The sequence below is a fragment of the Ostrea edulis genome, chromosome 9 (genome assembly GCF_947568905.1).
Source record: "Ostrea edulis chromosome 9, xbOstEdul1.1, whole genome shotgun sequence".
In the NCBI taxonomy this organism is placed as follows: domain Eukaryota; kingdom Metazoa; phylum Mollusca; class Bivalvia; order Ostreida; family Ostreidae; genus Ostrea; species Ostrea edulis.
In genome coordinates this window covers 38,465,142-38,480,302 of record NC_079172.1, presented here as the reverse complement: position 1 = coordinate 38,480,302, position 15,161 = coordinate 38,465,142, and the positions used below count along the sequence as shown (strand labels likewise).

The window sequence follows — 15,161 nt, the reverse complement described above, 5'->3', positions numbered from 1 at the left end:
CTGTATCAGAGTAAATAAACTCTCATCAGACAATGTGCCTGGTTCTCAAAAATTCTGATATATTCATTTCCAGAATTCTGATATTTTCATTTCCAGAATTCTGATACTTTAACATTTCCCTATCCACCACAATCAAACTGCACTCACTTGATAACGACAGTGACAGATTCTAGCCGTGACATGGTGTAGGCTTTGAAGATTTCCGGCGTGTACGTCTCCAGTAAATGTGGTTCATTGGCTTTGACGTACGGCATTGAAGCCACCATCTTCTGCCACAGACTGAGCAGGTAGTGGACGCTGTTGGGGGCAAACTGCCACATTTGCTAAAAAATTACAAAATAGTGTCACAATAAATCCTGTCTGTCACACAATGATTTCATGTGTCTCCCATGTGTTATTTATACCCACACTAATCCCATGTGTTGTTTATCCACACACACACTGATCCCATGTGTTGTTTATCCACACACTCTGATCCCATGTTTTTATCTACACACACAGATCCCACATGTTGTTTTTATCTACACACACTGATCCCATGTGATTTTAGCTACATACTGATCCCATGTGTTGTGTTTATCTACACACAAACACAGATCCCATGAGTTTTGTTTATCTACACACAGATCCCATGTGTTCTGTTTATCTACACACATTGATCTCATGTGTTGTTTATCTACACACATTGATCCCATGTGTTGTTTATCTACACCCACACTAATCTCATGTGTTTATCTACACCCACACTAATCCTATGTGTTGTGTCTATCTACACACATACTGATCCCATGTGTTTATCTACACCCACACTAATCCCATGTGTTATTTATACCCACACTAACCCTACGTGTTGTGTTTATCTACACACACTGATCCCATATGTTGTTTATCTACACACACTAATCCCATGTGTTGTTTATCTACACACACACACACTGATCCCATATGTTGTTTATCTACACACACACTGATCCCATATGTTGTTTATCTACACACACACACACACACACTGATCCCATATGTTGTTTATCTACACACACTAATCCCATGTGTTGTTTATTTACACACACACACTGATCCCATGTCTTGTTTATCTACACACACACACTGATCCCAAGTATTTATCGAGTGTTTCCTTGTAATCATCTTAATTCCATGGATATGTACATACATTTTACAGATCAGTACAAGCCATGCTTGTGCTTTGTTTGAATCACTAAATATCCAGTGTGTTGAACACATTACACTGTATCCAATTTACATTTACTTTTATAAACACAACCATCATAAAACAACATTACCTTGTCACTGTGATGAATGTGGTATTCTCACAATAGAAAACAGAAATTCAAACAAAATGTTCTGTAGCCTCCTTACCCTTAGACTTGTGACCGTGAACTCCGCAATCCGTTTGATAAGCTCTGGATAATTCACAACCTTTACTAGTTCTCCTAACTGGTAATTTGTCTTTAGTCTTGCCATGAGTCGACAAAATTCATGGTAGTTACTAGGATCTGTTAAACCCTGCAAAAATATTAATACAATTTCAAGGTGGAAATCAACAACACTACATTCAGTCCAGCACATGGATTTATCCATCCATGCCAAAACTAGGAGGAGCAAAACATATTTTTCCTATGAAAGCAATTTTATTACATCCCATCACTTTTATTTCACAAGACCCTATTCTCACTAGGATACAAATGTGTATTTATTTATGACAAATAACCTTCGCAAATCATTATTCGCTACTGAAGTCTTCTATATTTACGAGTTTATTCACAAGAAGTTAATTTTTGCAAATGATTCAAGTCTGCAAAATAACACGTAAATTGTGTTCTTGTGAAGTTTCAGTACTTTTGTTCCTCTGTTATTAAATTTCATTCTAAACATTATTTGAAAATAAAAATATCAGTTTGTAAGTACAATTCTGGCAATTTGTCCAAATTCAATGTAGATCTGTGTATTGCACACACCTTGAGCATGACTTATTGTATAAACCTGGAGCCGCCATACCTGTGGATTTTCCAATATGTTCCGGACTCCTGTCACCAACTCATTAAGAAATTTGGCACGCTCTGTGTTGTTGAATAATGATCGTCTAACTGATGCTATTTGTACAAGACATGACAAGGCCTGATGGGAAAGTAAGAAAAAAGTCTAATAAAACACTATCATACTGCATATAATGTACAAATATACAGGTAAATTAGTACAAGTATACAGGTAAATTAGTACAAGTATACAGGTAAATTAGTAGACGTATACAGGTAAATTAGTACAAGTATGCAGGTAATTTCATATGCAAATGGGCCTTTCACGGACATAGAACAGGTATAATATATGTACATCATACACTAACTTTAAACACGTATACACTGTAGGTCATGCACTTCTGTCCTTGAATAGATCTCTTTTAATGGTAATTTAAGCAATGTGAACTTACAATGGAGGAGAGGGAGGGGGGAAGGCTGGAGTACAGACTGAAGAACAGCTCCATAGTGGCTCCGTCCAGGAAAGCTGGAAAAGAAACGCCAAAGTTTTATCTATATGTGTATACTCAGTTCAGGTGAGAAAATACTGGTAAATAAAGAGATAGATTTTAAAACAACACAAACTGCAATCTGGGACAACAAAAGCTCAGAACATTTGCTTTTTGGTTGTTTTTTTTCTTTCTTTAATATTGATGCTGTATCCTTCCTCCTAACGGAGACAATTTTCTAACATAAACAATTGTGGTCCTCTGTGTGGGAGACAATTATTTAAATCAAAAACAATTATGTGAATCTAATACATGTCCAAAACATGATACTTAATCCATTTTACAAGTATATCAAAACATCTGGACAAAACTGGCGTATGAAAAATGCATTTTACATAACTCTAAGTAAGAATACAAATCCTACTGTTGGAGGTTTGTCCGTACCTGATCGCCACCCTGTGGGGATTTGAACTGTACAGAGGTCATCAGCCGTCTCGTCTGTAGAAGTGCCGATGAAATCAAAGGTCAGACAGTTGCGAGCCAAGCGTAGAGCATGTGAAATCAACCCATGCTGAAATAACAAATCACACAATTCACATGTTTATTTAATACATGTATATGTTTCACAGAATGTGTTCAATGTCAGACAAAGCAAGAGCCACCCCCCTCCCCCAATACAAATTTGACAACTTTATAAAACGTGCCACAGAAGTTGTTTTTTCAGTCCTTGCCTTGTAAAAGCAGCCTTTAATTTTACTTTGGTAGACTTAAAGGGGCATTAGCTGAGAAAGTGATGGCAACCATTTTGTTTCTTCAAAATCTCAATAGCATGGGAATATACATGTATATGTCAATGACTAATAATATTTTGTACAAAAACAAGAGAAACCTAATAAAACTGCATTTAGATAACCACTTTTAGTGTAAAGAAATATAGAAGGAAGAATCATCATTGTCTTGCAAGACATTAATTATTTAATCACCAAAATCACATATTAATGTGCCCATTTTGTGGGTAACATTGATTGATTGTATCTTGTTTAACATCTCTCTCAACGAGAATATTTCACTCATATGGAGATTGGGTGATATTATAATGATTTGACCAATCAACGAGAAGAATACAAGGAGGAAATACTGACAGCTATATAAAATTCAAGTCAAAACTGAATTTTCTGGAAAATAAGATTTGTAAATGGTGCAATTTCTTGAACAACCTAAAAATTTACAGAGGTGGATTGTTATATAGAGAACGATTTTTCCAGTCCAAAAAAGCAGAATTCCGCTTTAAAGCAGAGAAAAATCATGTTTGAATACAGTAAAACATGATTACAAAACCACACTTACAATGAATTCACACTTACAGTGAAGTGATTTTTATTCTCTAGTTTTAAAACTCATCGAATGCATATAACAAATTAAATTTATAACGAATCGAAATTGGACGTCCCCAACACTTCACTATAACAGTGTTTACTATATGCCAATATTCTTTGCAGGCAACTAGAAAGCAGATTTGAAACATGAAATTTTCTGTGAAGGAAATTACTTTTTACTGAATTCATATAGCATTAGGGCTGGGACGATTCAGGGTTAGCTCGATTCGGTTCGGTTTCGATTCAGAACAGCACGGTTCGGTTATTTTCGATTCGGTTCATGTTAGGTCCAATTTATCTAATGACACCACACAAATTAACAATTTTAATGAGTAGCATATTTGATTTGATTTAATTCAAGTTATATAACTATATGTTGTCATTTGTAAACATCATATCTATTCATAATGGCATTTTATAACTTTGATAGAAAAAAGAAAACACTGACAGTCTATCAAAATTTGTTATATTAATGTGCTGCATAAGTTTTGGATTATTAAACAAATCTATAGTGAATCTAAAATGTATATGATATTGTTTTCATTGATATGCAAAAATTCAACAATTCTATCAATTGAGAGTCTTTGAAAATCTCTCCTTTATTGATTTACTTCTCTCATGTTAACTGTCAAATCTGTGTCATTACCTACGATGTTGATTTCACTCCACCACAGGCAGAAACGCTATATGTCATGTAAAGATACCATATTCTGTTGGTATCTGAGTGGTGAAAATGCTAACTCTTAACACAGTAGTTGCATAAAAAACCACGTTTTCAACATCACTCGGACGCCATATTTGTTGTTTTGGTGTAAGTAAAATCTAAACCGAACCGAACCGAAATCCGGAATTTGTAATCGGTGCATCGAATCGAATGGTATGAATCGCGGTGCACCGAAATTTTCGGTGCACCGCACAGCCCTATATAGCATGCAGTAGGAATTTGATCTTAGAGGACAGACTCGGGACAAGGATATGACAATCATTTCAAATAAATAAATCATTTCGCAAAAACAGAAATGGAAATACAAACTGATATTCGTTCAAATCTTCACCTGTGAGTCATCAGAAAAATCCATGCTCTTTATATTTCCAGCAGCTGTTTGTAACAGTTCACAAGATAACTGGAAGATCTCAAATAACTGGAGATCACGGAACGAGGAGGCAATCTTTCTGTGTTTCGTCAGCGATCTGCTGGAGTCGGCCTGCCAACAAAGATCAAACAATTCATGAATTATCCACGGTATGTGCCATTTTTCCTGTACTATTTCAATTCTTTAGAAATACACTGTTCCTCTCATGAGGGTTGTGATATTACAATTCATCTTTTTAACATTAGAGCTGAGTTACCAAATGTTTGGTACTGCCTAAAGATACAAACATTTAGACAATAAGGTTTAGGTACTGTAAATCAAGAAATATTCATATGACTTTACTCCAGTGAGATTTTCATTGATCATTCATTCACAAGGCAATATTTATGCAAATATTACGGAACATATAGAAATCTATATATAGAGAATTTTTCAAGATATGATTTTTATTTCCCGTCCAATTTTTCCTATGATACAGCCATCAAGAAAAGAATTACAAGATTCATTTTTTATTTCACAAGTTCACAGTTTCGTGAAATCATTCATAATAAAATTTAATACCTTAAAAAATCCACTAGAGTTGCTATACTATATAGACCTATACTTATACTAGGTGAACCATTATTTTAGGCCAAATCTGCTACATGTATTCAAGAGAAGTTCCACAAGCATGTGTGAGATGATTTATTGACTAACATTGCTGCCTTTGATCTAGAGACTTCCTGTTAAAATACTACCAGGGAACCCCCTCTCCTACCCCCACATTAAACAGTATAAGTGGTATAGAAATTTTGAATGGGAGATCATTAAGGAAGACTTTTTACACCAGTAAATATTGTGTATGCTATCAGAGGAACAAAGTAATAAAATTTTGTTTATAAAACTACAATATGCTATTATTACAATTTCAAATTTTGTTTATAAAACTGCGATATGCTATTAATACAATTTAATATTTTCTGTCAAAATGTAATCTTAATTAGCTAATTATGAAAAGTATATAAAAATCTTCAAAATTAGACATTGATCCATACTAAAATATACCTTATTTCTGCAGCAATAACTTTACATAATGCCATTGATGAAGTTAGAAAAAATATCCTTTGTCCCCAAACTTTAATTAGTAGTGATGTTGAAAAGTAAAGATAAAACTGTGATTTTTTTTTTTTCATTATTAAAAGTTTTGTTGGTGGTGTGAAAAAATGCCAGACTAATAACTGCAACAAACATACTATAAAGACTGAGATTTTACACAATTCCTCAACTTTTTCAATTGAAATCTCATTGGTTGAAATGACAGTATTAAGCACCATTTAAAAAAAAATATTATGCGATTTCTGATGGCACAAAGAAGACTTTAAAAACACAAAATGAAATTAATGTCGACAAATTGTGAGCATTATGTAAAATTATCAGTCCACAGAGCTAGGTAACACACTTTTGTAAGTAATAAAATACTATGAAAAACACACATACATGTATATATGTATGAAAATTTATCTGTCGTATCATTTAACTTATACTGACATCTTTTTCGTATGCCTTGCTTGTTTGTTTTTCTGAACTCTACTAAATGTTCTAAATCTATAAAATATAATTCTTCTCACTTTTAAACTTTACAGTTTTGATTTTTGCTAATTTTTATTTTCAGGCAAATGACACAGAGACACACTAAAGCACCTCGTATTACCTCCTCCTCATTGTCATCCTACGGAGAACGAAAACGGTTGACAACATGGGACCAAAAAAATCATGTCAAGCTCATCACATTTACTGTATGACCATACATCTTATCTACTAGTTAGAGACTTTACACCTCAAAAATTCTGATACACGTAGCATCGGATAAAATATAAGTAAACTCTCAATTTAAAATTGGTTGAAAACACCGTGAAATTTTCAATTTTCAACTTATGTGAATTTTATAGTTATACATCATGCCCTCAAATTCACAGCACACCAAAAAATTATTGTCTCGCAAAAATTAACCAATCCAAGGGTGATTTGTAAGTATATACCCCACCCCCACCTCCAAAAGTTTGCAGGGGGTATGAAAGCCTCAATTCCACAGCCTAGTCACAACCAGATAATATACAGGTAATTTATATCTCATTTGTTTCTCAAGTAATGTCTCACACCAGTAAAATACCCTGATGATAAGTCCATAGTTAAAGGAAGACCTTCCCTCCTTACCTCGTTATACTGATTCATCTCACACACCAGCTGTGACAGCAGCTGAACTCCTATCATTACATGCTGGGTGGACCCACTCTAAAAAATATCAAGACAGCATTAAAACAGTTTTATTATTTAACTAACTGACATCAAGAAGTGACTCATTATTCGAAATGATACTGGATCTGATACAATAAGGACCTCAGTCAAGAACATAGGGAGTAGCGATTAATTAAAACAAGCGGCCCACGGGCCTTATCGGTCACCTGAGTACTAGTGAAAAAGTATCACTACTCTCAAGGGCTATGAAACCTAGAAAAAAAATTCTGTTCTGAATATCTAAGCTAAGTTCTAATATTCAGCAACAGTATAGAACAAGTTGTGTTCTTAATATTCAGTGCCCTCAAAAGTGCATACAACACTGATGAAAGGCTTTCATATATAATATAATAGGTGTATTAACATTAAAACATTAAAAGATATGACTAATTTGAACCATCCTAGAGTCAAAACCCTGGGTTGTGAAATTCATCATTTTTTTGTACATCCTTTTCTGCTATTCCTAAGTATGTATTTAGATTTTATACAGTATCAGCAAACTTACACATAAATGTCACACTAAGTTTGGCCCCACCCTGGGGTCAGAAACCCTACCCCAGGGATCATCAAATTTACAATTTTGGTAAAGAACTACCTGCTCTTTCTAAATATTTGTTTAGTTTCAATTTAGTATCAATAACACTAAAGAAGATGTTATTTTACACATAAAAACTGTATAGTAAGTTTGACCCCACCCTAGGGTCAGAACCCCTACCTCGGGGATCATGAAATTTACAATTTTGGTAGAGGCCTTCCTGCTCTACATCACTATACATTTAGTTTTTCTTGAACATGTGCTGTTCTAGAGAAAAAGATTTTTGAAAATTGGTCAATTTTGGGCAGTTTTTGCCCCGCCCCTTGGCCCCCAGGGGTGCAGGAATCCTAAAATTTACAATTCATGTTCCCCTTGTTCCAAAGATGCTTCATACTAAATTTGAAAAGAATTGGAATGATAATTATCAAGAAGTTAAAATTTCTATTGTTCACACATTTAATAACTGATCATTTTGGTCCCACCCTGGTACCAAAATCCCAACCCTTGGGATCATCAAATTTACAATTTTGGTAGAGGCCTTCCTGCTCTACATCACTATGTATTTAGTTTTTTTTTTTTTTTACATGTGTGTGGTTATTGAGAAGATTTTTGAAAATTTGTTGATTTTGGGCAGTTTTTGACCAGCCCCTAAGGCCCCAGGAGTCCTGAAATTTACAGTTTATGTCCCCCTTGTCCCAAAGATGCTTCATAACAAATATGAAAAGAATTGGAAGGATAGTTATTAAGAAGAAGTTAAGAATGTACAATTGTTAACGCATGAGGACGGACGACAAACTAATTGCAATAGGTCACCCGAGTAAACTCAGGTGACCTAAAAATGTACAGTATATCCTTATTGTTCAACCATTCAACTGTGTGATATGTGAATACTGAAATACATATAGAAGAAAATTCAATGTATATACATGTACAGGTAAGTGTAATAATAACAATACAACAAGAAGAGGTACATTTATGTCAAGCTTTTTCACATCAAAACAGTTGCATATATGATGCCAGCAATGTTCATTTTCTATGTACACCTGGCATTAATATAATCTCACAAAATTTTCATGGAATCTGTCTAAAATAGGTCTCAGGGAAAGTACTATTTTTATCATGTTTAATCTTGTTCATTCACAATCATATAGAATTTTACCCCACCACTTTCTGAATACTTACTTGGATAAACTTTGTCACATCCGTGACGACATTACGAAATACATAATCCTTGTCTTGTATATCAAACCATCCAAGTTTGGTGATCCGTGCAAAGAGCTAAAATGAAAGGAAAGCATTCTTTAAAGCAACAAGATGTGCTTGTGGAACATAGCATGACCAAATCCCATTGTGACAAATTTCAACTTCACAATTCTCAGCAGGACAGTTTTGACCTTGACCTTTCACCAAGTAAGAAGTCTCAATCTTGTAAATTCAAAAGTTATGACCAAGGTCAGAGCTGCAGACAAACGAAATAAATACACCGAGAACTGTTCAACACTGTGAGGGAAATGTACATTTTGGAACAATGACCTTGCATTAAGATCTGACATTGAACTTTGGTCAACATCATTAAATTACCTTTATAGTTTGCATGGGCCTTATCCGAAGAAAACATAATCTAAGGACAGATGCCATTTTGGACAGAGCAACCACAACTGGAAGTCCACTACAATGGGCCCTAATTAACCGAACAAAGTACATATACTGCTGACAGGACACTAATTAACCGGACAAAGTACATATGTACAGCTGGACAGGGCAATAATTAACTGGACATAGTACATACACTGCTGGACAGGGCACTAATTAACTGGACAAAATATATATACTGCTGGACAAGGCACTAATTAACTGGATAGTACATATACTGCTGGACAGGAAACTAATTAACTGGACAAAGTACATATTCTGCTGGACAGGGAACTAATTAACCGGACAAAGTACATATACTGCTGGACAGGGAACTAATTAACAGGACAAAGTACATATACTGCTGACAAGAACAGACATGCTAGACAAAGATACAAAAAGCATGAAGGCCTTGTATAACACTCTCCTACAAGTATCTTAATAGCAAGTATCTTAATTTACAAGTATATTTATAACAAGTATCTTAATTTACACATGTTTATAACAATTATCTTAATTTACAAGTATCTTTATAACAAGTATCTTAATTTACATATCTTTATAACAAGTATCTTAATTTACATATCTTTATAACAAGTATCTTAATTTACATATCTTTATAACAAGTATCTAATGTACATGTTTTTGTGCCATGTAGATAGACATCCATTCCACACCTGTAATTAAGCTTACTTACCTGTACTAAGGCTTGCAAAACATAATGCACCAACTTGGGGCGTGTCGCCAGGTATCCCAAGACATAATTCCCTACAACAAAACTTCAAAGTCATCAACATCTACAGACTTTACGCATTACCTAAATATTAGGGCTGTCATGGTTCCAAATCTTTTCGGGTCAGGTCAGGATTTTTTAATTCAGGTTTGGGTATTTCGTTTCGGGTCTATATAGCTATTTTAAAAATCTAATATACAAAATAAAATCATAAAACCTTTATTGTATTTTCTTACAAAAGTTTACTCGCGAATGTGGACTCTGGTTTAGACTCGACATCCATGGTACTAGAAACAGCATTGTCACTTCTACTCGTTTCCATTTGATTTCATGCTTTCAATGTTTTGTCATTGACGATGTTGATCCTGTGGCGTATTCTAAATGTCTGACATTTTGCATACTGGCATATTGTTTAAACAAATTTCTAATAAAGATTCTATCGTATAAACTGGAGTCAAACTCAAATACGGAATAATGGAACCGAATTCGACCCAATCAACATGACCCGTAGTTTTCGGTTATTTTGGGTATCTGTTGCAGTCTGACTATATATGTTTAAACTTCCAAAGTTTTAGCAATCATGTTGTCATAAGTTTTCCACATTACCTATTGCATGAATATTTTCAAGAGAATTTACAAGAAAACAAATTTCTTGTGAGTAAAACGCGATTACAAGTTACTTAACATAACCAGGTTTCATACTGCCAAATGCCATTTACTGATGAAAAAAAATCAAAATGACCAAAGATAAAGAAAACTATACTGCCAAAATGCCTATAAGTTTAAATACTGAGCGGACAGAATGATCAATTAAATCGTATGTGTAACAACCCGACATATCATGATTTATGTATTTCTATGACTGATTTATTTTCTTGCTTTCCGTGAATGTAGATTGCATCACCCAATCTTGATCTCCAGCTTGCTTCATTTAATACCTTGTTGCGAATGCACTAAATTTACTCTACTGATATAGTGTAATGCATGCAAAATGCTACCTAAGAAGAAAGTTTGCAGTTTTTGGAGGAAAGCAAATTCTTTTTAAAGTTAAGAATTATCAACTAGCATGAAAAACGACTCCAATAAACCTACTCAAAGAGATGTGTCAAAAACATATAGCAAGGCTACCTGTAACTCTCAGAAAGAAATGTGCAAATTGAATTTAAAGTGCCTGGCTTTCCCTATTCCCATGAAAAATCAGTTGACCTATAACTTGGGGACTTTTCAGACAGAATGGCCTTACTTCCTGATTTCAATCTGAAACCCTGATGTAAGATGGTTTTAATTTGTCGAGATGTGGTGTAAAAAAAACATTAATTACGGATATCAATCCTCTGTTCCAATGGAAGAGTTACATTAGGCCGGGATACCAGCTTCGTTAATGTTGTTGCTGCAAGAAGTTGTGCATAAGGAGACTGAAAAGATAACAAGATTCGAAATACAAATTACTGTGTAAACGAGAAGCTTTCCAATTCAAAGTTCATAATGCATATAGAGATAATTTTTCTGGGGTCATAAAAACTCTGTACTTCCTTGGAATGTTTATCTTACATTTCCTCTCTCCAGAAGTAGTTGACACTTGCTCAAACAGTCAGGAGAGTTGGCAAAGGACACCAGGGCCTTTTCTGCCTCTGTTCGGAGATTCGCATCAGCAGTCTCATAAAGTTGTTTACACAGGAGTTCCAGCTGTAGCAGCTCCTGCATGAAAACAGTGTAAGAATGACTCATCATGTTCACCATCTTTAAATCTTAAATTCAACCCGCAAGACTATTTCATTTGCAAGCGCTTGAAACCTTTTTAGCAAACACCACATTTTAAAGAATTTTCTATCTGCGTACTAGCAGTGGCTCACTAATTCATTTTTTAAGCACTCGTCCAAAAGCAAGTGACCACCAGCCTGTGAAATTCACTTGCTCTACCTTGGAAATTTCAACCTTGTGGTTTTAACCGTCCTGGTCAATACTCCCCAAGTGGTTAATACTGGTCAATAATGGTCAATTGTGATTTAAACTGTCTATTTTCCTATTTTTGTACATTTCTTGCAAAGATGCAAAGATAAAGTAAGTCTTTTCATTATATGGATCAATTGTTGATTAATATTTTTTATTAGATAATCAATGTAATTTCACAAGTTTAATATATTTGGTTTGCTGAAACTGACCGAAATATGTTCAATACCTACCAGAGGGTCACAGTTCTATAGCATAGCTTGACGATTGAAGACAGACTTCTTAATACATGTACCTGAGCAGATTAAGAATAAAAGGTAGCTGGACATTACCTGAGCACAGGAAGAAGAGTTGACAGATGTTAATAAGCATAGGGTGGAACCAGAGATGACCAGTGTGCCTGTTATTGTTATGAAAACATCACCAACCCACCCCTTCAAATGTTTATTCAACAGTTAAAATGAAGATTGATGAAAAAATACTTATATAGGTAGTTCTTGTTAAACTAAGGAATTTGAACAGAACCTTTTACATCATCCCCAATTCTAAAGTCATTTGTACATTATTTATTTAATATTATGACTTATAAGTATATTATAAACTGATAGTGCATGTTATGAATTACAGTAGTTACCATAATGGTCACTTAAACATTTAAAATAAATAACACAGACTAAAATAAATAACAAGACTATAATGACAAAATAATTTTCAATCGACCAGTATTAACCAGTATTGACCGGTTTTAACCAGTATTGACCACCGGTCCAGTCAATACTCATATTGACCACTTTTTTGCCAACCCTGCATCTGAGTCAAAAGGTCAGTCGAAGCATAAACCGTCATTGACGCCGACATTTCCAGAATCAAAATATGAATGCTTGCAAAGAGAAGTCGATGAAGGCTATGCCTCTTGACTTCTCTAAAGAGAATATGTATGGGGTATGACACTCAGGGCTTTCTAGACGTTCCGTCCCATAATCAATCCAATCCTTAGTCGATTCGTCCCATTACCAATCCGTCCCCTAGTCGATCCGGCCCAGAAAAAATAATATTTTTTCAAGTGCTATTTACAGTACTGAATTGATTTAATTCATCTGTGCATTTCATCTTCATGGTGTGTGTGCCGCTGATATCTTCTGTCATCAGGTAGTCATCCTTTAATATGCTCTATGGTATTTATCGCTTGATTGCAGACTAATTAACCTTGATCACAGGTAATGTATATTAATCTTCTTGAGACTGTTTATCATAACAAATGTCTCTTCTTTTAAAAGCAAGAAAAACATACTTTGCCAAAGCATTTAAGGTATTTGTTCCTCCATATTGAAATAAGCTTTCAGTATTTCCCAAAAAATGTTTTGATATTTGACAGCTTTTTCTAAGATCATTATACGCATCACAATATTATATAAAGAATACCTTTTGTTTTTAGACAAAATTTACATACTCTGTCATTTCTTGGAATATTTCTATACCTGCCACATTCTAAATCATGAGCAATTCTTTAAACTTCTGGAGTTAAAAAAACAACCCCAAAAACTTCTAATAGTTAGGTTACTGTAAGCTGGTAATTAATGATCAAAGGTTGCACAACAATGCAGTTATAAAAACTGTTTTCACAATGATCAGTGGACATGGGACACACATTTACATTGATTGCTATACATAGTTGAATAACGATGTTTTTACAATAATTAATGAGCACACATTTTCATAACCATCACACTTCCAACAAAAATTATAAATCCTAGTTAAGGGTTGTATAAACAATTTTATTTACACATCTAACTTCAGCAGTTATCTAATTTTGATAACTATAACTGCAATATATATATATATGCAAAAACTTACCTTTTTCTTAAGTAATAATCATTTATTATATCTTTGATTTAAAAAAATGGAGGGGCCGGATCGACTAAGCAAAATGGGCCGAATCGACCATGGGACGGACCGACTGGGGGACGGAACTACCTGCTACCATACTCAGGTGACTGAGAGGCCTTTGAGCTCAGGTTTGGTGTACAATTGAATTTACCAATAAGAACACATTTTCTATTTTGGGTGATTGAGGAAACGTTCCTATGGTTCCTATGGTTCGAAAACGACAGAAAATGCATTGCTTCTTCATATTTATTGCCAGATATTAGGTATTTTTAAAAATCTATGATCTTTCCTCGATCAATCAAGACTGGGATTGAAAGATTTAATGTCCTTTTCATATAAAAAGGAGACAAATGAAAATTTGAGTCAGCGATTTTGGAATTCCTGATTCCTCCCTTGTGTATATATAGAATAGACGATGTCAAATTTTAGTAAGAAAATTTTTTCGTAACGAGCCCCTGTGGGAAAACACCATTTAAAATGGGTCGGGTTGTACTGCAACAGTGTTAATTGTCAAGTACCCTAAACTTTTAAAGTTATACTGTACTTGTGAAATATACATATTTAATGTCATTGACAATATAATTTTCGCGATCAACTGAAGTGTGCTAAGAATGTTTATAAAAATCGGGCTCCAGAAATTTCAACGAAAACAGCATTATTCAGACGCTCGAAAAATTTCAAAGAGGTGTGCATATTATGTAATACCTATGACAGATTCTAAATCATTCATTTTGACTCTTAAAAACAACAGTTACGCAACCTCCAAGCATTTTTTGCAAGATAACTTTGTGCTATCTTACCTGTTCTTCCGCCATTTTTGTTTTCCCCTCTCAAATTTTTCAACGTGCTAAGCATGCGCAAGGAAACAATCTTTCGGATAAATTTGGAAAAAAACCTGGCTTAATTTGAACGTATTTTATTGTGGTAGAACTACAATGGGATCGAGCACAAGTTCTAAAAACTTAGATTGCCCCTCTCATTATTATGGTAATAGCATATATCTAGGGAGCATGTGTTTCGTAATGTTATGCATAGATATCGTTACCATAATTCAAAACTACCAATGGCCCTAATATGGAACCTTGAAGGACACCACCATAAAAAGGTTTATAGTGTTTAAAAGAGCGTCTTTATATATACTACTTAAAAGTAAACGTACTTTGTGCCGAATACGACCAAAATACCATACACAGGGACG

The 15,161-nt window shown here is 34.4% G+C and overlaps 1 protein-coding gene across 1 annotated transcript in view; it reads right to left on the bottom strand.

The window, feature by feature from the left end:
* The window catches only part of LOC125658207 (exportin-7-like), a 33,157-nt gene extending 18,342 nt beyond the window's left edge, over positions 1-14,815 (bottom strand). Inside the window, exons 1-12 of the mRNA XM_056149141.1 lie at positions 14,764-14,815; positions 11,678-11,824; positions 11,448-11,541; positions 10,091-10,161; positions 8,944-9,039; positions 7,146-7,223; positions 4,914-5,063; positions 2,927-3,053; positions 2,447-2,520; positions 2,017-2,136; positions 1,378-1,524; positions 148-323 (exon numbers count right to left, since the gene is read on the bottom strand). Coding sequence (XP_056005116.1) covers positions 148-323; positions 1,378-1,524; positions 2,017-2,136; positions 2,447-2,520; positions 2,927-3,053; positions 4,914-5,063; positions 7,146-7,223; positions 8,944-9,039; positions 10,091-10,161; positions 11,448-11,541; positions 11,678-11,824; positions 14,764-14,778 — 1,295 coding nt within the window. The 5' untranslated portion in view covers positions 14,779-14,815. The remainder of the gene's footprint in view (positions 1-147; positions 324-1,377; positions 1,525-2,016; positions 2,137-2,446; positions 2,521-2,926; positions 3,054-4,913; positions 5,064-7,145; positions 7,224-8,943; positions 9,040-10,090; positions 10,162-11,447; positions 11,542-11,677; positions 11,825-14,763) is intronic.
* Between the last annotated feature and the right edge of the window lie 346 nt (positions 14,816-15,161).